The 22,500-nt window shown below is 43.9% G+C and overlaps 1 protein-coding gene across 2 annotated transcripts in view; it reads left to right on the top strand.

Moving 5' to 3' along the window:
• LOC139416600 (plexin-A1-like) overlaps positions 1 to 22,500 on the top strand; it is a 281,448-nt gene that overhangs the window by 195,267 nt on the left and 63,681 nt on the right. For both annotated transcript variants that reach the window (XM_071165454.1, XM_071165455.1), the window contains exon 10: positions 21,034 to 21,234. In XM_071165454.1, the coding sequence (XP_071021555.1) occupies positions 21,034 to 21,234 (201 nt within the window). The remainder of the gene's footprint in view (positions 1 to 21,033; positions 21,235 to 22,500) is intronic.

Genomic DNA, 22,500 nt, shown 5'->3' with positions numbered 1-22,500 from the left:
GGCAAGCAGTTATTGTGCTGATGTTGCTTCCAGAGGCAATTTGGGATTCGGTAGTGAATGTTGCAACTGAGCATTCGGCGGTCCCCTTCTGTGAGCTTGTGTGGCCTACCACTTCGCTGCTGAGCCGTTGTTGCTCCTAGACGTTTCCACTCCACAATAACAGCAGTGTCAGTTGACCAGGGCAGTTGACCAAGGCATACATTTGACAAACTGACTTGTTTGAAAGGTGGCATCCTATGATGGTGCCATGTTGAAAGTCACTGAGCACTTCAGTAAGGCCACTCTACTGCCAGTGTTTGTCTATGGAGATTACATGGCTGTGTGCAAAATGTTTTACACCTGTCAGCAATGGGTGTGGGTGAAATAGCCCGAATCCACTAATTTGAAGAGGTGTCCACATACTTTTGTATATATAGTCTATTACACGTATCATACGTCTATAATATGTATATAGTGTATCATACGCATATTCATAACATTGTATGAATTGCAATTCATAACTCATTGTACAAATTGCAATCATGCGAAGTGTAATTCGTAACATGTCATCAAAAATGGATGATGGATATCCACAAATGAATACAAACCATACAAAACGTAACATATCATACTAATTGGAGTTTCTCTGAGATACGTTTATTATATTACGTTTACCCCTGAGTCCAGTTTAGGATTAACATTCTGTTACTGTAAAAACCAATGCTCACTTTCTCACTGCTTGCAAAGCTCCAGCGGAAAACGCAGCAAAGTGTTTAATCTCAGAGAAGAGAATTTGGCATGCGTTCATACAAGGTGGTGGAGGGGCTAGGCTGTGGGGGGGCTGATTTGGGGGAAAGGTTGTGTGAAGGAATTAAGTAACTCTCTAACAGAGCGTAGAGTAAAGGGGGCACAGTTAAGTGACAACAGATCAAATTAAGTGTGTTAGTGTTGTGGTGTTGGTCAAAATCGAAGACTAAATATGGCATCAGTTGTGGTACTGAAAGTCAATCGGACAGCTTGTTGTTCCCCCTGAGCTGAGCTGTAATCCAACCAAACCACACACATACTCTGCACTCCCAGCACTGATATGTTCTCCTTTTGGTGCATAGGTTACCATGGTTACATGGCCAGTCCATCTCAATAGGCTTGTTACACACAGATGCCGTTATTTTATGTTGCACAATGCCCATGCCACCATTTTCTTTCTTTTTTGATGGACTTTTTATGCACCATTGTCGATAACAGAGCGAGTTAACTTGAACCCAAAATGTATACGAAACAATAGATTTCAATGGAAAATGGGTTTTGAGTGGGAAGGAAAGGTATGCAACATTTTGACACAATGTGTAAATAAGTCCGAGATTTATTCCATTATCGCTCTTTTGCCAAGTCACTCACAACTGTTATCTTTGTGCCCACTGATATGCCAAAATGCATTTCTCATCGTTGTGTGTCCACCAGCCTTGTAACTAAGTCCTCGATGTAATGAGTAACATTTGCAAATCAAATGTATATCAATCAGCATCCGCACGACAGACGATAAACAAAGGCGCACATTAAATCCGACCAGGCAGAAAATTGCTCGAGTAAAGCCGCACTTGAGAAACCCATCCGGAGAAATGAATAAACAAACAAACAAACTAACATTGAAACAAACTAATGTGTTGTCATGGACAGTGGCTGTGGGTTTGTTGGTCTGGTAGAGGTAGTGGCTGTCTGTCTCTCTGTCCGTTTGAAGCCAGTCTCCAACATTGGGACAGAATCAGTACAGAATTGGGATCAGTCAAAGGTTCAAATCTCTGATAGGAGATATATAATATACAGTGCCTTGCGAAAGTATTCGGCCCTCTTGAACTTTGCGACCTTTTGCCACATTTCAGGCTTCAAACATAAAGATATAAAACTGTATTTTTTTGTGAAGAATCAACAACAAGTGGAACACAATCATGAAGTGGAATGACATTTATTGGATATTTCAAACTTTTTTAACAAATCAAAAACTGAAAAATTGGGCGTGCAAAATTATTCAGCCCCTTTACTTTCAGTGCAGCAAACTCTCTCCAGAAGTTCAGTGAGGATCTCTGAATGATCCAATGTTGACCTAAATGACTAATGATGATAAATACAATCCACCTGTGTGTAATCAAGTCTCCGTATAAATGCACCTGCACTGTGATAGTCTCAGAGGTCCGTTAAAAGTGCAGAGAGCATCATGAAGAACAAGGAACACACCAGGCAGGTCCGAGATACTGTTGTGAAGAAGTTTAAAGCCGGATTTGGATACAAAAAGATTTCCCAAGCTTTAAACATCCCAAGGAGCACTGTGCAAGCGATAATATTGAAATGGACGGAGTATCAGACAACTGCAAATCTACCAAGACCTGGCCGTCCCTCTAAACTTTCAGCTCATACAAGGAGAAGACTGATCAGAGATGCAGCCAAGAGGCCCATGATCACTCTGGATGAACTGCAGAGATCTACAGCTGAGGTGGGAGACTCTGTCCATAGGACAACAATCAGTCGTATATTGCACAAATCTGGCCTTTATGGAAGAGTGGCAAAAAGAAAGCCATTTCTTAAAGATATCCATAAAAAGTGTCGTTTAAAGTTTGCCACAAGCCATCTGGGAGACACACCAAACATGTGGAAGAAGGTGCTCTGGTCAGATGAAACCAAAATTGAACTTTTTGGCAACAATGCAAAACGTTATGTTTGGCATAAAAGCAACACAGCTGAACACACCATCCCCACTGTCAAACATGGTGGTGGCAGCATCATGGTTTGGGCCTGCTTTTCTTCAGCAGGGACAGGGAAGATGGTTAAAATGGATGGGAAGATGGATGGAGCCAAATACAGGACCATTCTGGAAGAAAACCTGATGGAGTCTGCAAAAGACCTGAGACTGGGACGGAGATTTGTCTTCCAACAAGACAATGATCCAAAACATAAAGCAAAATCTACAATGGAATGGTTAAAAAATAAACATATCCAGGTGTTAGAATGGCCAAGTCAAAGTCCAGACCTGAATCCAATCGAGAATCTGTGGAAAGAACTGAAAACTGCTGTTCACAAATGCTCTCCATCCAACCTCACTGAGCTCGAGCTGTTTTGCAAGGAGGAATGGGAAAAAATGTCAGTCTCTCGATGTGCAAAACTGATAGAGACATACCCCAAGCGACTTACAGCTGTAATCGCAGCAAAAGGTGGCGCTACAAAGTATTAACTTAAGGGGGCTGAATAATTTTGCACGCCCAATTTTTCAGTTTTTGATTTGTTAAAAAAGTTTGAAATATCCAATAAATGTCGTTCCACTTCATGATTGTGTCCCACTTGTTGTTGATTCTTCACAAAAAAATACAGTTTTATATCTTTATGTTTGAAGCCTGAAATGTGACAAAAGGTCGCAAAGTTCAAGGGGGCCGAATACTTTCGCAAGGCACTGTACATACAGTTGAAGTCGGAAGTTTACATACACTTATAGTTTTGGCAAGTCGGTTAGGACATCTACTTTGTGCATGACACAAGTCATTTTTCCAACAATTGTTTACAATTACACTTATAATTCACTATATCACAATTTCCGTGGTTCAGAAGTTTATATACACTAAGTTGACAGCCTTTAAACAGCTTGGAAAATTCCAGAAAATGATGTCATGGCTTTAGAAGCTTCGGATAGGCTAATTGACATCATTTGAGTCAATTGGAGGTGTACCTGTGGATGTATTTCAAGGCCTACCTCCAAAATCAGTGCCTCTTTGCTTGACATCATTGGAAAATCAAAAGAAATCAGCCAAGACCTCAGAAAAAATTGTAGACATCCACAAGTCTGGTTTATCCTTGGGACCAATTTCCAAATGCCTGAAGGTACCACGTTCATCTGTACAAACAATAATACGCAAGTATAAACACCGTGGGACCACGCAAGTGCAAATCAATCCCAGAACAACAGCAAAGGACCTTGTGACGATGCTGGAGGAAACAGGTACAAATGTATCTATATCCACAATAAACCGAGTCCTATATTGACATAACCTGAAAGGCCGCTCATTAAGGAAGAAGCCACTGCTCCAAAACAGCCATAAAAAAAGCCAGACTACGGTTTGCAACTGCACATGGGGTCAAAGATTGTACTTTTTGGAGAAATGTCCTCTGGTCTGATGAAACAAAAATGTATCTTTTGGCCATAATGACCATCGTTATGTTTGGAGGAAAAAGGGGGAGGCTTTCAAGCTGAAAATCCCCATCCCGATCTTGAAGCACGGGGATGGCAGCATCATGTTGTGGGGGTACTTTGCTGCAAGAGGGACTGGTGCACTTCACAAAATAGATGGCATCATCTGGATGGACAATGATGTGGATATATTGAAGCAACATCTCAAGACATCAGTCAGGAAGTTCAAGCTTGGTCGCAAATGGGTCTTCCGAATGGACAATGACCCCAAGCATACTTCCAAAGTAGTGGCAAAATGGTTTAAGGACAACAAAGTCAAGGTATTGGAGTGGCCATCACAAAGCTCTGACCTCAATCCCATGGAAAATGTGTAGGCAGAACTGAAAACGCGTGTGCGAGCAAGGAGGCCTACAAACCTGACTCAGTTACACCAGCTCTGTCAGGAGGAATGGGCCAAAATTCACCCAACTTATTGTGGGAAGCTTTTGGAAGGCTACCTGAAATGTTTGACCCAAGTTAAATAATTTAAAGGCAATGCTACCAAATACTAATTGAGTGTATGTAAACTTCTGACCCATTGGGAATGTGATGAAAGAAATAAAAGCTGAAATAAATCATTCTCTCTACTATTATTCTGACATTTCACATTCTTAAAATAAAGTAGTAAACCTAACTGACGTAAGACAGGGAATTCTTACTCGGATTAAATGTCAGGAATTGTGAAAAACTGATTAAATGTATTTGGCTATGGTGTATGTAAACTTCCGACTTATCCAAAACCTGTTTATACCATAAGTCCCTATGGAGTTCCTTACATTTAGTTACACTGTATTATATCACCCATTAGGGAATAATTTGGTGATAGTTTTCCTTGTCCAATTTATAACCATTAGAGCAGCTTTGGCTGTACAGATGTAAAAATTGAGATGTCTGGATAAACTAACATTAGTCTCTCTGCTGCTAATTAGAAGATGTATCAAAGTGACAGAGTGAAGTATTGTGCATCTCTGTTCTCCTCCTGTCACCCCCATTAACTGCTCTGGGGGGTAAAATATAGGCCTAGTGTACTTCCTTTGATTAAGATACAGTATTACACGCTAGGCTAGCTTTGGTTGACTCTTATATGGTCGTTAATGCATGTTGTCATTGATTGTAATGAGATAGCATGTATAGAGTTGCATATCTGTCTGATAAAGTATGTACAGGGCCTTTAGGAAGTATTCACACCACTTGACTTTTTTGTTGTGTTACAAAGTGGGATTCAAATGAATTTCATTGGCATTTTTCTTCAACGATCTACACAAATGTCAAAATTAGAGAAATATTACAACATTTGTTAAAAAAATATATATATATTAAAATAAATAAATAAAACACCAATATCTTATAAGTATTCAGCCCCCTGAGTCAATACATGTTTGAATCGATTACAGCTTTGAGTCTTTCTAGGTAAGAGCTTTCCACACCTGGTTTGTGCAACATTTGCAATATTTAAAAATTCTTCAAGCTCTGTCAAATTTGTTGTTGATTATTGCTAGACAACCATTTTCAGATCTTGCAATAGATTTTCAAACAGATGTAATTCAAAACTGTAACTCTGCCACTCAGGAACATTCACTGTCTTCTTGGTAAGCAACTCCAGTGTAGATTTGCCTGTTTTAGCTTATTGTCCTGCTGAAAGGTGAATTCCTCTCCCAGGGTTTGGTGGAAAGCAGACTGAACCAGGTTTTTCTCTCTGATTTTGCTTGTGCTTAGCTCCATTTCTATTTTATCCTGAAAACCTCCCCAGTCTTTAATTATTACAAGCATACCCATACCATGATGCAGCCACCACTATGCTTAAAAATATGGAGAATGGTAATCCGTAATGTTGTATTGGATTTGCCTCAAACATAATAATTTGTATTTAGGACAAAAAGTGAATTGCTTTGCCATATTTTTTTGCATGGCGAAATCTGACTGGTTTCCTTCCTCTCCGACAATAGAGTTAAGAAGGACGCCTGTAACTGGGTGTATTGATACACATTCCAAATGAATAATTAGTAATGAATAACTTCACTGTGCTCAAAGGGATATTCAATGTCTGCTTTGTTTTACCCATCTGCAATAGGTGCCCTTCTTTGCGAGGCGTTGTACATTTCGCTGGTCTTTGTGGTTGAATCAGTGTTTGAAATGCACTGCTTGACTGAGGGACCTTACAGATAATTGTATGTGTTTTGTGGTTACAGAGATGAGGTAGTCATTAAACAGGTCACGAGAGAGAGTCCATGCAACTTACTATATGACTTGTTAAGCACATTTTTAGTCCTGGACTTATTTAGGCTTGTCTTTACAATTGGGTTGAATACTTATTGACTCAAGGCATTTCAGCTTTTCATTTTTAATACATTTGGATTTTTTGGGGAAAAACATGATTCCAATTTGACATGATGAGTTATTGTGTGTAGTGACACAAACATCTAAATTGAATCCATTTTAAATTCAGGAAGTAACACAACAAAATGTGGAAAAATGCAATACTTTCTGAAGTTACTGTATTCGTCCTTTTAGACAGACATCCTCAGTGCCACCTGTCTCTCCTCCATGTCTGCCAAGCATAATTCCTTCCTTCCCTCAAAATTACAATCTGTCTCATCTGGCTTTTTTCCCCCTCTTCCCTCTCTCGTCTCTCTGATGTTGTGAAAGCATTTCTCCTGTGAGTACACACAGGCATGCACACACACTAGAGGAAGTGTGTCCAACGACGACGTCTTGGTAAGCTGCAGTAGCGCTACAGTAAACAGACTGTGAACAGGCGAGGGAGGAGAAGGCCTGCCAATGAGCCCCGGCTCCAACTCTCCGCCCTGCTCAACTTTGGCTGTCTCCATCCGCAATGTCACGGCTCAGAACAGACCAGCCAACTCCACCACTACTGCAGCCAGCCTTACGGAATGGGACAAACGTCTGAGACTGTACCTTTAATTCTTTTGCAATGTTAAATTAGCGAAAGCCGGTACCTTCTCATGGTCTCTCACCTTCCGCCGTTAGATGTGGGTTCTCCCCACTGTGCTGCGACACTGGCACTGGACGAACTCTTCTCTAGCTCTCCCTGGCAGGGGTAGCTGAGTGCCAGGCTGCCCCCTCTTCGGTTCTCCCAGGCGCAGCCTCCTGCTCAGGGATCCAAGCCGGCCACTGATCTCGCCTACTTTAATTATTCAAAGTGTATTAAATCTTCATTTCTAGATGCCTCAGATCGTTCTAATGGAGGCTGGGGATCATTTCTACATAGAGGAGAGGAGTTGAGATCCTGGTGAAGGCTTCTTCATGTGGGGTTTGGTCCAATGACACCATCAGGGCCAGCTCCACTTCCTGTGTTTTCTCTTTAATAATTCCCAGTCATCTAATGCTGATGTCCTAGTTCTCCCCTTCAGAGAAAGTACTGACTCTACAGCTCCCGTGGCAACGTCAGCATAATACGTGGTCAGTGATCATGTTTCATGTTTGGTGCAAAGCAAGTTCTTTGTACAGTTTATACAATATCCTTAAGAGTATATTGACGTACCCGTGTGTCAGTCTTAGTAACACAATTAAACAATCCCCATCAAAATGAGTCGGTTTCAGCTAGAGATATTTGTTTTTGTTGCATGGGCTGCGTCTCAATTCACCACCTCAATACACCACCTACGTCGCCCTTCCACATCTGTGTTGTAAAGTGGCTGAGCTACAGTGGTGTTTATCAGACCATGAGACATCCTCAGTCTGTAGCATCCGAACCGTTTGGCTACAAACTATTATGACCAGTCTATGGAGAGATGAGACCCTCCGTTTTCCTCTACGACCCCCACAAGTGTCATGGGACTCGTTTGAAGGTGACCCATACAAACAAATACAAGTATGGAGGTAGTTTAGTGCCAACAAAAACAAGGGGTTAAATATGTGTCCCCCAAAAAATGTGATACCTAAAGGGGTCCTAAAACTCAAAATCAAACAGCTTAGTTATCAAACAGGTATCAAACATTTTTTATACAATTATTTGATCAAATATTGAATTTGGACGTTAAGATCCACGGCATGACCATCTTTAAACAATCCCCCTCCTCCTCCGATCTGCAATATTATTAGCCATAAAGATTCAGTGACAGTATGTGGATACTATCTGTGACTCCGTAGCAGATTTCTGACCTGGCGTATCTCATCTCTCCCTACTCTCCTTGCTCCTCCACATTAGGGCCCAGGAATGGGCAGACACTCCAGAAGCCTTTTCATGGTTCAAAGTCCCTTTCATTTTACCGCTGAGCTCCTCTGAGAGGTTCATGGTGTCCTATCAAGCACAGTTCTATCACCGTGTCTCACCAGAGGACTAGACTTTGGGAACTTTCTTCATACTACCTGTCAAGTGTTACTCTTTACAACTTTCGTCTTAGTAATATAATTACATAGTTACATAATAAAGTTCTGTTTATTGTTGTTTGTTACACTGTTGTCTTATGATCGAAACACAATATCAATTGTCTGAGCTCAGTATTTCCTAGCATCAGATATGAATAGCACCCTGTGTAATGATCTGGTGTATCTGCAGTAACACACACCTCTGGGAGTTGGTTGTGAAAGCTTAAATCGATTTATCACATTTATTCAAGTCTCTGCATGCAGCCCAGATCCAGTTTGACAGAAACAGACAGGCCAATCTCTGATAAAACAAAGCCCAGAGTTCCATTTTGTTTGGCTCTAAACAGCTCAGCTCTGTCCAAATGAAGAGGCCAGCAGGGCACAATTGGATTCTGTAGGGAGCGGTAGGCAGGCCTGAAATCACTGAGAGGGCTTGGTTGTGTTGATGGATATGATATGCTGCTCACTGGCCCCCTTGACCTGTCGGCACATTATTCTTAGGAGAAATCTATGGGGACGTGTATTGGCTCGCATGAAACCCAGCAAATCTCAGAGTGAGATCATATTATTCAGCATCTCTCTGTCTGTGTTTCCCTCGAGAGATCTAGTCATCATATCAGAGTCCTTCTTAGCTCTTCCCCTCTGTCTGTCTGTCTGTCTCCCATTCCCCTCTGTCTGTCTGTCTGTCTGTCTGTCTGTCTATCTCCCATTCCCCTCTGTCTGTCTGTCTGTCTGTCTGTCTGTCTCCCGTTCCCCTCTGTCTCCCGTTCCTCTTTGTCTGATGGGTCCTGCTTCTTGCTCATGGGATGTATCAGTGATGCAGTGGGTTGTGTCAGTAATTTTTATTTATTCATCTAGACAAGACAGTTAAGAACAAATTCTTATTTTCAATGACAGCCTAGGAACAGTGGGTTAACTGCCTTGTTCAGGGACAGAACGACAGATTGTCAGCTCGGGGATTTGAACTTGCAACCTTTCGGTTACTAGTCCAACGCTCTAACCACTAGGCTACCCTGCCGCCCCATAAGGGTGCTCTGCAGCTCTCCAAAAGGGGACCATCGCACTCTCCCAAATGCTCGGCCGGTGTGCAAAACCCGCAAATCCAGACAAACAAATGGTGTAATGGGTGTAATGCACATATGTCAGAGTCAAGGCCCGCGGGCCACATCCGGCCCGCAAGAAGGTTTTTTACGGCCCCTGGGATGATCTTGATTTATTATTAGAACCGGCCCGCAGCAAGCCGGCAGCCCGCAGATCTTTTACACGCACCAATACTACATTTCCCACAATGCAAAGGTGACGCACCGAGCAGTAGGCTGCTTCATTTCAATATTTATTGGCACAGCAGTCGTCAGCATCACAGTAAAATTAACTTTCAGATACCCATCAAAAATGGCAAAACGGAAGGTGGATACTGAGAACCGGGGGTTTCAAACAAGGTGGGAGTCGGAGTATATGTTCACGAAGGTAGCTGGAAAACCTGTGTGTCTTCTGTGTGGAGAAAGTGTGGCGGTACTGAAAGAGTATAATCTGAGACGACATTATGAAACGAAACACGCGGACAAAAACAAGAATATGGACATGGAACAAAGGCTACAAAAGGCAGAGGAATTAAAACGAGGCCTCAAATCTCGACAGGCTCTGTTCAAAAAAGCCAAATCACAAGGCCAGGCTGCTGTCAAGGCCAGTTTTATTTTGGCAGAAGAGATCGCTAAATCAGCCCGGCCATTTACGGAGGGGGATTTCATCAAAAACTGCATGATTAAAGTTTGTGACGAAGTTTGCCCAGAAAAAAGGCAACTCTTTTTAAATGTGAGTCTGAGCAGAAACACCATTGCCGAGAGAGTAGACCAGTTGTCCATCAATCTAAAAGAGCAGCTTGTGAAAAAGGGAAAAGATTTTATTGCATATTCCTTGGCTGTGGATGAGAGCACCGACATTTCTGACATTGCCCAGTTGTCAATTTTCATCCGCGGAGTGGACTCCAACCTAAGCGTGACAGAGGAGTTTTTGGCTTTACGTCCTATGCATGGCACAACTACGGGGCATGATTTGTATGAAGAGGTGTCAAGATGTGTAAATGAGATGGAGCTGCCTTGGGAAAAACTCGTGGGTTTGACAACCGACGGAGCACCTGCGATGTGTGGACACAGGAGCGGACTGGTGGCGAAGATACGGGAAAAGATGCAAGAGGAAAACGCGACAGGTGAGCTGACAGCTTATCATTGTATCATACACCAGGAAGCGTTGTGCGGTAAAGCCTTGAAAATGGAGCATGTAATGAGCATCATCACGCGCACAGTTAACTTTATCAGAGCCAAAGGTTTGAATCACCGCCAGTTCAAGGCATTTCTGACGGAGTTAGAAACGGAGCATGGTGATTTGCCTTATCACACAGAGGTGCGATGGCTAAGCCAGGGAAAGGTGCTTCAAAGATGTTTCGAGCTTCGTGAGGAGATTTGTCTGTTCTTGGACAGCAAAGGGAAAGACACAACACAACTCCGAGACGAAATGTTTCTGTGTGAAATGGCTTTTCTGTGTGACATTACGAGTCATCTGAATGCAATAAACTTGCAGCTGCAGGGTCGGGATCGTGTCATCTCTGATATGTACAGTACAGTGAAGGCATTTAAAACCAAACTGACTCTGTGGGAGACGCAGATGCGGAAAGAAAATTTGAGCCACTTTCCCAGCTGCCAGACCATGAAAGAGAAGCTCTCTACCAGTGCGTTCCCGAGCACACAGTTGGCTGATAAAATAGGTATGCTTGCCGCTGACTTTCGACGCCGATTTGCTGACTTTGAAGCACAAAAAAGCAGGTTGGAACTGCTCGGTAACCCATTTGCTGTTGACGTGGAAAGCTCACCACCAAACCTCCAAATGGAGTTGATTGACCTCCAATGCAATGATGCACTGAGGGCAAAATATGCGGCAGTGGGTGCTGCGGAGTTCGCCCGTTTCCTCCCCGGCACAATGCCCCAGCTGCGCATCCAGGCTGCTCAAACGTTGTCTATGTTTGGCAGCACATACCTGTGTGAACAACTGTTTTCTTTGATGAACCTGAACAAAACATCACACAGAAGTCGACTTACTGCTGAACACCTCCACTCAATTCTGAGGATTTCTTCAGCTCAGAGCCTTACCCCGAACATTGATGAACTTGTGGAAAAGATGGGACACCACCAAGTATCACCCTCAACCTCAAACAAGTGAACATTACTGTGCAATCACATATTTAGAGTTTTTACTCAGTTCAAGTTTAAAAGTTAAAATTTAATATTTGTTTTCACTGCATGTTACTTCTCCTTAAACAAAGTGTTGTTTTTGATTAATAGATTTTTGCACTTTATTTTTTTGTATTTCAATCCAATTATATTTTAAAAATATTTCAGTTGAGTGGATGATAGAAAATTGCTATTATTGTTTTTTCTTTGAAGTAAATTTAGCCCACTTTTGCTAAAATAGAAAATATAGTCTACTGATGGTGCCTTGAATACCGGTTTCTTTCATTTAATGTTCATGTTATGGGGATATTTATATAAAGGAAATTTGTCTTTTGTGTCTGTTGAAAATTAAAGATTACTGACAGAGCCATAAGAAAATATTGCTTTATTTATCTGATCATATTGTAATATATTTGTTAGGTTTTCAGTAGGTTCAATTAGGTTCACTAGACTATATGCGTCATTTAAAAATTTTTCAATGAACATTCGAACAGTCCGGCCCTCGTCTTGTAGCTGATTTTTTTATTTGGCCCTCCGTCCATTTGACTTTGACACCCCTGGTGTAATGGGTCATTCAAAAATATGTCTCATAAAGCTTACTGCAGTTTTCATTTTTTTAAATTATTTTTACTGCATTAGGGATAGCATACTCTGCAGCTCTCTCCTCTCCACACTCTCCCCTCCTCGCCCCACCACACAGCACACCCCTCTGTCAATCACAAAGCTACTCATCTATCAACACCCCTTGCCGCCAGCAGTGACACACCATCCCTCATGGTGGATTAGAATTGGCCAGGGGGCCTGAAAGAGGAGGCCCATGAGGTCACAGCCAGCAGCCCCACAGAGAACACCTCAGCATCCCAGGATGACATCACCTCATACTGTAGCAATAATGCAGGGCCAATGGGAGATATAATCATCCAAATGAGAAACTAGGAAGACCCTTGTTCCTCCCTCCATGGCCTACAAACACCACCCTCTCCCTCTGCTAGTATTTTTTGAAGAATCAGATTTCAAACCTGTTGCAGAAGACGGAAGAGGCTTGACTGTCTGTCTGTCTGTCTGTCTGTCTGTCTGTCTGTCTGTCTCTCTGTCTCTCTCTCTCTCTGTCTGTCTGTCTGTCTGTCTGTCTGTCTGTCTGTCTGTCTGTCTGTCTGTCTGTCTGTCTGTCTGTCTGTCTGTCTGTCTGTCTGTCTGTCTGTCTCTTGTTCTGCTGTTTGTTATGTAAGCCCTGCTTAATCTTCTAAGACTGTAACCTCTGCAGTGTTACACGGCTTGATGGGAGGGGAAAATCAAATGCTAACAGAAATCTGTTGCCAGAGGGGGCATGTCTGGAGGCTGCTTTTCAACAAAACAAACACCATGCAGACTAGCAAGCCCTGCGGAGCTGCCGGGGCCAGGCTAGCACTAAGAGGAGGAAATGGGAGAAGTAGAGATGAGTCTGGAGCCAGAAAACCCACTCATCTTTATCTGCTGCTGGCTGACACCTTATGCCTTCTTCCTGTTTGCCCTCCAGACAGGTTCCTCTGCAGCGCTCTGACTCCCAGCCCCACAACCCCAGGGTTAGATTGGTGTTTTGGAGCAGGGACAGCTGTAAGCTGCCTCTCTCTGTCTCTCCCAGAGTTCCAGCCTCGTTTTCCCCCGAGGGGTTGAGGGCAACACAAATAATCAGCCAAACACTCTCCTATTTGGTGAACCCCTGACTCTCCTCCTGACTCTCATTCCCACCTTAATAAACGACTCCCAGGGCCATGTCTCACCTCTTCTTGATTCACAGCACCAGGGGAGAGAGGGGATAAAGTGTGGGGGGAGCACTGAGAGCAGCAAACTTAACCTGGAGCCCCAGCTCACACAAGCCTCTCGCTCTCTCTCTCTCTCTCTCTCTCTCTCTCTCTCTCTCTCTCTCTCTCTCTCTCTCTCTCTCTCTCCCTCCCTTTCTCTGTCTCTCTCCCTCCCTCTTTCTCTGTCTCTCTCTCTCTCTCTCTCTCTCTCTCTCTCTCTCTCTCTCTCTCTCTCTCTCTCTCTCTCTCTCTCTCTCCCTCTCTCTCTCTCTCTCTCTCTCTCTCTCTCTCTCTCTCTCTCTCTATCTCTCTCTCTCTTTCTCACTCTCTCTCTCCCTCCCTCTCTCTCTCTCTCTCTCTCTCTCTCTCTCTCACTATCTCAATTCAATTCAAAGGGCTTTATTGGAATGGTAAACATATGTTTACATTGACAAAAGTGAAATAACGATAAAATAATTAACAGTAAACTAACAGTAAACATTAAACATTACATTCACAAAAGTTTCAAAGGAATAGAGACATTTCAAATGTATATTATGGTTATAAGCAGTGCTGTAAAGATGTGCAAATAGTTAAAGTACAACTGGGAAAATAAATACACATAGACATTGTATTTACAATATGTGAGTTTATCAAAATTGGATTTGTTTTCTAATTCTTTGTGGGTCTGTGTAATCTGAGGGAAATATGTGTCTCTATGGTCATACATTTGGCAGGAGGTGTAACGGTTTTCTTGACTTGAAGGAGAGGCGGACCAAAATGCAGCGTGGTTTCTATTCATGGTTCTTTAATAAAGACTACACATGAACAAACTAACAAAACAAGAAACGTGAAAACCCAAAACAGCCCTATCTGGTGCAAACACAGAGACAGGAACAATCACACACAAAACCCAAAACCAAACAGGCTACCTATTTTCGACCTCATTTTGTGGGCAGTGTGCACATAGGTCTGCCTACGGCGGCCTTTCTCAATAGCAAGGCTATGTTCACTGAGTCTCTACATAGTCAAAGCTTTCCTTCATTTTTGGTCAGCCACAGTGGTCAGGTATTCTGCCATTGTGTACTCTCAGTTTAGGGACAAATAGCTTTCCAGTTTGCTCTTTTTGTTGTTAATTCTTTCCAATCTGTCAAGTAATTACCTTTTTGTTTGCTCATGATTTTGTTGGGTCTAATTGTGTTACTGTCCTGGACCAGCTTTCTTATGGGATTCTTCTCTAGGTTAATCTCTCTGTCGGTGATGGCTTTGTTATGAGAGGTTTGGGAATCGCTTCCTTTTAGGTGGTTGAAGAATTTAACTATTTTTGCTAACTAGTATATCGTCTTAATTCTGCTCTGCATGCATTATTCATTTTTTTGCGGTGTACATAGCAGATGTTTTTGCAGAATTCTGCATGCAGAGTCTCAATTCGTTGTTTGTCCCATTTTATGAATTTTGGGGTTGGTGAGCGGACCCCAGACCTTACAACCATAAAGGCCAATGGGTTCTTTAACTGATTCAAGTATCCTAATTGGGATGTTGAATTTTATGTTCCTATTTGATGACGTAGAAGGTCCTTCTTGCCTTGTCTCTCAGATGATTCACAGCTTTGTGGAAGCTACCTGTGGTGCTGATGTTTAGGCCTAGGTGTGTATAGTTTTCTGTGTGCTCTAGGGCAAAGGTATCTAGATGGAATTTGTATTTGTGGTCCTGGCAACTGGAACTTTTTTGGAACGCTATGATTTTTGTCTTACTGAGATTTACTGTCAGGGCCCAGGTCTGTCAGGGCCCAGGTCTGTCAGGGCCCAGGTCTGTCAGGGCCCAGGTCTGTCAGGGCCCAGGTCTGTCAGGGCCCAGGTCTGACAGAATCTGTGCAGAAGATCTAGGTGCTGCTCCTTGGTTGGGGACAGAAGCATCAGATCATCAGCAAACAGTGGAGATTTTACTTTAGATTCTAGTAGGGTGAGGCCGGGTGCTGCAGATGGTTCTAGTGCTCTTGCTAATTCGTTGATATGGACAATATAAACAAACGTATGTGAACACCACTTCAAATTAGTGGATTTGGTGTATAAAATTGAGCACACAACCATGCAATCTTCATGGACAAACAGAATAATCGCCTTACTGAAGAGCTCAGTGACTTTCAATATGGCAGCGTCATGTCAACTGTTAATGCTGTTATCGTGGAGTGGAAACATCTAGGCCGCGAAGTGGTAGGCCACACAAGCTCACAGAATGGGACCGCCGAGTGCTGAAGAGCGTAGCGCGTAAAAAACATCTGTCCTCGGTTGCAACACTCACTACCGAGTTCCAAACTGGAAGCAACCTCAGCACAATAACTGTTCGTCGGGAGCTTTGTGAAATGGGTTTCCATGGCCGAGCAGCCGCACCCAAGCCTAAGATCACCATGTGCAATGCCAAGCATCTGCTGGAGTGGTGTAAAGCTTGCCGCGATTGAACTCTGGAGCAGTGGAATCTCGCTCTCTGGAGTGATGAATCACACTTCACCATCTGGCAGTCCGACGGACAAATCTGGATTTGGAGGATGACAGGGGAACACTACCTGCCCGAATACATAGTGGCAACTGTAAAGTTTGGTGGATTAGGAATAATGGTCTGGGGCTGTTTCTCGTGGTTCGGGCTAGGCCCGTTAGTTCCAGTGAAGGGAAATCTTAATTCTACAGCATACAATGACATTCTTGACAATTCTGTGCTTCCAATATTGTGGCAACAGTTTGTAGAAGGCCCTTTCCTGTTTCAGCATGACAATTCCCCCGTACACAAAACAAAATAGTTTGTCGAGATCGATGTGGAAGAACATGACTGGCCAGCACAGAGCCCTGACCTCAGCCCCATCAAACACCTTAGGGATTATTTGGAACGCCGACTGTGAGCCAGGCCTAATCGCCCAACATCGGCGCCTTCCCAGAAGAGTGTTTGTGTACATGGATTTTATAATGTTGTATTTTTTTCCCCCAACGCCACTTTCCATCAATTTGTATAGCAGACCCTCATGCCAAATTGAGTCAAAAGCTTCTTTGAAATCAACAGAGCATGACAAGACTTTGCCTTTGTTTTGTTTGTTTGTCAATTAGAGTGCGCAGGGTGAATATGTGGTCTGTCGTACCGTAATTTGGTGAAAAGCCCATTTGACATTTGCTCAGTACATTGTTTTCACTGAGGAAATGTACGTTTCTCTCTCTCTTTTTCTCTCCCTCTCTCTGTCTTTCTCCCTTTCTGTCATTTCAAAGGAAATAAAGGAGTGAATAAAGGAAAGCGAGAAACCACTTCAAAGGAATCCCCCTGGTAAACCATTGTTCCATTGTACTCTGGAAGAGTGCAATCTGATACACACTTTCAACTCTGTTTTGACACCTGTCAGGACTGGCAATGAAATAGTTTCTATTTTTTCTCCACCTCTTTTTGTTGATCTCTTTTTTTCTCTCCTTCTCTTGCCCTCAACTTGTGTGCATCACCAGTTCCCTTCTGAACGTGGCAGGTCTTTGTCTCATGGTTCTGGATGATCCGTAATGAGAACCAGAGGTTGGGAGGTTGCGGTCTGTCTCTGTGCCCCAGCTGGATGGCAATGTCAGGGGCTGATGGTTGAGTTTGGCTGGGCTGGGTGCTGAGTGCTGCAGGATGTGGTTCTGGCTTGGCCCGCAGTGCTGATCCAGCACACTCCGTGTCTACGACCCTCCAGTCCATGCAATGCACCAGGCCTCTGAGGTTTCTGCTGCAGGCATGCGGGCCATGTGTTGGCACAGTTGGGGCCAGAGTGTGATTCAGACTGAGGAGTTAGCAGTCTGTCTGTCTCTGTCTCTGCACTGTCTGGCCAGAGACACGTGTTTTACATACCACAGAGGGAGGCTGCGGTTTGCCTGACCCACGCTACCCAGACAGTCTGCGATAGCAGCGTTACACTGGTTTGGCGGGAAGAGGACTGTTTCACTTCTTTGTCCTGGGGACAGACACAAATGCACACACACACACACACACAACACACACACACACACACACACACACACACAACTTTACTTCTCCTTTCTTCCTGAAGTCAGTCCCTATCAGAGGCTGGAGGCAGTTCATTAAGCGTGTTGTTTACGCTTGTCTGTTCCCCACCTGTGTGCAGTGAATACTAAAGCCAGGCTACCAGCACAACGTCTCGTTCGGACTCAGAGCAGCCCGCCTGGAATTGATCCTTCTCCCTCTTCGCTGCTTTAGAATTGGGGATTCATTCACAAGCCCCATTATTCTTGTTTCGCTATTTGGGTTTGTGTATCACCCAATTCCATTACGTCCAATGATTTTCTTTGCCCAATGGCTTCCGATTCAAATTGCAATTTCAAGTCATTACCTGCACTTAATTTAACGCTGGTTTGGCAATGCACAAACTGATATACAAATATACGATGCTGAGCTTACGGTAATAGTGATTCAAGAAATGAAAGTTCCAATGAATATTTTGGGAGTGTTGGTATGAAAGGACAATAGAGCACCCGTATTTATTAGTCATCTGGACCTTCCTTATCCTCAGTAGTAGTCTCCCTATTGTCCTGAGGCGAATCCTAAACATTTCTTCTAGCTTAGTATCAAGAGTCTTTCATTGTCTCTTACATAGTAATTGAAGATGGAAGCAAGGCTGTCCAGGGGGAAATTGCATCATACTCTATTTATTCAGCAAAGGAGAGAAGAGGAGAGGAGACGAGAGAAGAGGAGAGGAGAGCAGAATAAGGGAGAGGAGAGGTGAATAGGGGAAGGAAGAGGAGAGGGTAGGAGAAAGAGGGGGAAAGAGGGTGTGAGAGGAGGGAGGGTGGGTAGGAGAGGAGGGGAGATTAGGGCAAAGGAGGAGAGCGGAGAGGAAACGAGGAGAGCTGTGGTGGAACACAGTTTAATAACAAGACTGCAGCCGCAGGCAATTAAATCTGCAGCCCAATAGAAGAGCCTGGCTGCCTGGTGTCACAGAGCCCTGTGTTGGCTTCTGAGCAGGAGTCTGTTTACACAGCCCAACTCATGATAAGAAGCTTCACTCACACACAGGGATGATATGGTCAGTGTTGTCTATAGAGTATACTATAGATAATAGTCTGCCAGACCTGGAACTTTCATATTATGTTTGAAATTCGTCAAATGTCTACAAATGTTGATATTGGAATAGTTTTAGCTTAAGGTACAGTTTTATTGTACATTTTTTAGATTTAGGCTTGGCTCTTCGTTTTTCCTGCTGACAAAGGTTGTCTGCTGTCTGGACTTGTTTGTCTAGCTTATTGGCATTCACTCATTTGAATAGGAAGAGTAAGAACACATTTCATTCACTCACATTACCATGGTACTGTTGATGGTTTTGCCTTGTAGCTGTTTGGAATAGTAATATTCATTGTTTACAGCCTGTTTCTAAATCTGGTGTGGGAGAAGATGGCGTCTAATGCAACTATTTCAACAGATACATTTTTCCTTTGCCAAGTGTGTCCGTGGTTGCCCATCTCCTGTTCTTTGATGAATATCTTAAGCTGCCCATTGCTCTGTTCCTGTTCGCTCCAGTGCCCCTGTGTTGGGGTCAGGGCCAGGAGAGGAGACCAGACAGCACGGACTGCTCTTCCCATTGATTGCCTGGACTGGATTTGAATGGACTGGCTCTTTTGCCCAGAACCCTGCCAAAACCTTTAAATGACATAAACACTAGAATAGCTTCATTTTGTTTCTTTTTTTCGCACTGTCTTGCTAATCGGTTGGCATGGCAATGACCTCTGTGGTCGCTCACCCCCCCCCCCCCCTACCCAGAAATATGCCAGTTTCTCTGAGCAATTAGGGCCATACAATTAGAAAAACTGCATTCCTCTGTCTTCCTCACAGTTGGTTGTGTCTGTACATGTTGTATAACTCTGTGCTTAAAGCTCACACACTGTGCATCAAGACCGCTTTCAAAATCACTAATGCCATCTACAGTACAACTGCATTGCTATATTTACACGGCATGGCTCGTCCAACATCTCATTCCAAAATCATGGGCATTAATATGGAGTTGGTCCCCCCTTTGCTGCTATAACAGCCTCCACTCTTCTGGGAAGGCTTACAACTAGATGTTGGAACATTGCTGGGGGACTTGCTTCCGTTCAGCCACAAGAGCATTGGTGAGGTCGGGCACTGATGTTGGACGATTAGACCTGGCTCTCAGTCGGCATTCCCAATTCATCCTAGTCAAGGTTTCCACACCGATTTCGACCAACCATTTCTGTACGGACCTCACTTTGTGCACGGGGGCATTGTCATGCTGAAACAGGAAAGGGTCAACCCCAAAATGCCACAAAGTTGGAATAACAGAATCATCTAGAATGTCATTGTATGCTGTAGCGTTACGATTTCCCTACCCTGGAACTAAGGAGCCTATCCCGAACCATGAAAAACAGCTCCAGACCAGACCTCCTCCACCAAACTTTACAGTTTTCACAATGCATTCGGGCAGGTAGCGTTCTCCTGGCCTCCGCCAAACTTAGATTCGTTCGTCGGACTGCCAGACCCATTTCATGAAGCTCCCGACGAACAGTTATTCTGCTGATGTTGCTTCCAGGGGCAGTTTGGAACTCTATATCTGTATTTGTATTTATTATGGATCCCCATTATGTGTTGCCAAAGCAGCTGCTACTCTTCCTGGGGTCCAGCAAAATGAAGGCAGTTTATACAATTTTAAAACATTACAATACATTCAGAGATTTCACAACACACTGTGTGCCCTCAGGCCCATACTCCACCACTACCACATATCTACAATACAACATCTATGTGTACCTGTGTGTATAGTGCATATGTTATTGTGTGTGTGTGTATGCATGTGTCTGTGCCAATGTTTGTGTTGCTTCACAGTCCCTGCTGTTCCATAAGGTGTTTTTTATCTGTTTTTAAAATCTAATGTTACTGCTTGCTTCAGTTACTTGATGTGGAATAGAGTTCCATGTAGCCATGGCTCTATGTAGTACTGTGTGCCTCCCATAGTCTGTTCTGGACTTGGGGACTGTGAAGAGACCTCTTGTGGCATGTCTTGTGGGGTAGTGAATGTTGCAATCGAGGACAGACAATTTTTACGCGCTACGCGTTTCAGCACTGTCCCGTTCTTGTTAGCTTGTGTGGCCTACCACTTCGCAGCTGAGACGTTGTTGCTCTTAGACGTTTTGACTTCCCAATACAGCTCTTACAGTTGACCGGGGCAGCTCTATTAGGGCAGAAATTGTTGGAAAGGTGGCATTCTATGACAGTGCCACATTGAAAGTCACTGAGCTCTTCAGTACAGGCTATTCTACTGCCAATGTTTGTGGAGATTGCATGGCTGTGCTCATTTTTTTTTTTTTTTTTTTTTTTTACAGTTGTCAGCAATGTGTGTGACTGAAATAGCCGATATCCACTAATTTGAAGGGGTGTCCACATACTTTTGGCCATGTAGTGTACTTTTCCAGTCCAGTAAATGTCCAGTCCTCCATTTCCTTAGTTCTAGCTGCTTACAGAATAGAAGCCTAACCATGGTCTCTCGCCCTGTTCCTAGGAGTGTCCCCAGATCCTGCCATCCACCCAGATCTACATCCCAGTGGGGGTGATGAAGCCCATCACCCTGCTGGCTAAGAACCTGCCTCAGCCCCAGTCTGGACAGAGGAACTACGAGTGTATCTTCCACATCCAGGGAGCCACCTACAGCGTCACCGCCCTGCGCTTCAACAGCACCAGCATCCAGTGTCAGAGGACCTCGGTGAGTACCATAACTGTCCTGTCTTATTCTGCTGTCCTCCACCCCACTCTGTACCGCACTACCACCCGCAACCCAACCACCATCCTAGTCATAGGTAATGCATGATAGAGGTTGTGTTTGTTTCTGTGTGTGTCTCTCTGTGTGTATCAGTGTGATAACCTTCCTTTAAAAAAAATGAGATGCCAGTCTGAGTGTCTCTGTCTCCTTGCTCTTACCTCCCTTTGGGTCCCCCCTCCTCTCCCCTGTTCTTTTGATATATTTACTCTGCCCATTTAGTTATAATAGAACCAGCAGCACCCATCCTCAGCCATTATCTTTCTCTCTCTCTCTCTCTCTCTCTCTCTCTCTCTCTCTCTCTCTCTCTCTCTCTCTCTCTCTCCTCTGTTTCCCCACTCTCTCTCTCTCTCTCCTCTCTCTCTCTCCTCTGTTTCCCCACTCTCTCTCTCTCTCCCTCTCTCTCTCTCACTCTCTCTCTCTCTCCCTCTCTCTCTCTCCCTCTCTCTCTCTCCCTCTCTCTCTCTCCCTCTCTCTCCCTCTCTCTCTCCTCTGTTTCCCCACTCTCTCTCTCTCTCTCCCTCTCTCTCTCCTCTGTTTCCCCACTCTCTCTCTCTCTCTCTCCCTCTCTCTCTCTCTCTCTCTCTCTCTCTCTCTCTCTCTCTCTCTCTCTCTCTCTCTCTCTCTCCCTCTCTCTCTCCTCTGTTTCTCCACTCTCTCTATCCTTTTCTCCCATTGAGCCGTAGGTTTGTCCAGCTAGCTCAGCCTGGGTGGACAGTGCTGTAACCATTCAGGCCTGATGAAACACGCAGCTGTATATTCGCTTTGACGGACTGCCGCCCATCTGCAGTCATTAACGGGTAGAGTGGTCCCGTGCGTTTGACAGTGGCATGACACTCGTCTGCGCTCCTTTATTGATGCCCATTATAGTACTCTCTCTCCCCTCTCACTCGAGAAACTCTTGGCACTTCTGAAGGGAACCTAATTACGCAGCTAAGAGCGCGAGGAGAGCTGTCTCACTAAATAGGCCTTTATCGACTGTTTGCTGTCGCAGCCATTTCAAATCAACAGCCTCTGCCCGCTCAGCCAATGGCATGCCATTTCTCCATTGGATATGAGCAGCAGACAAAGCGATATGGGTGTAAACAATCAGCTAGGGCTGCCAAGCAACTGACTATACAATAAGGGGATCATTGTAGCTGTCTCATGGTAACAGACAGCATGATATGTTGTTATGGTTAGTATGCATCATGCTCCAAACGGTGTTTATAA

Source organism: Oncorhynchus clarkii, chromosome 9 (genome assembly GCF_045791955.1).
Source record: "Oncorhynchus clarkii lewisi isolate Uvic-CL-2024 chromosome 9, UVic_Ocla_1.0, whole genome shotgun sequence".
Taxonomy (NCBI): Eukaryota; Metazoa; Chordata; class Actinopteri; order Salmoniformes; family Salmonidae; genus Oncorhynchus; species Oncorhynchus clarkii.
Note: the sequence above shows the minus strand (reverse complement) of the source record. Positions and strands in the feature narration are given on the sequence as shown.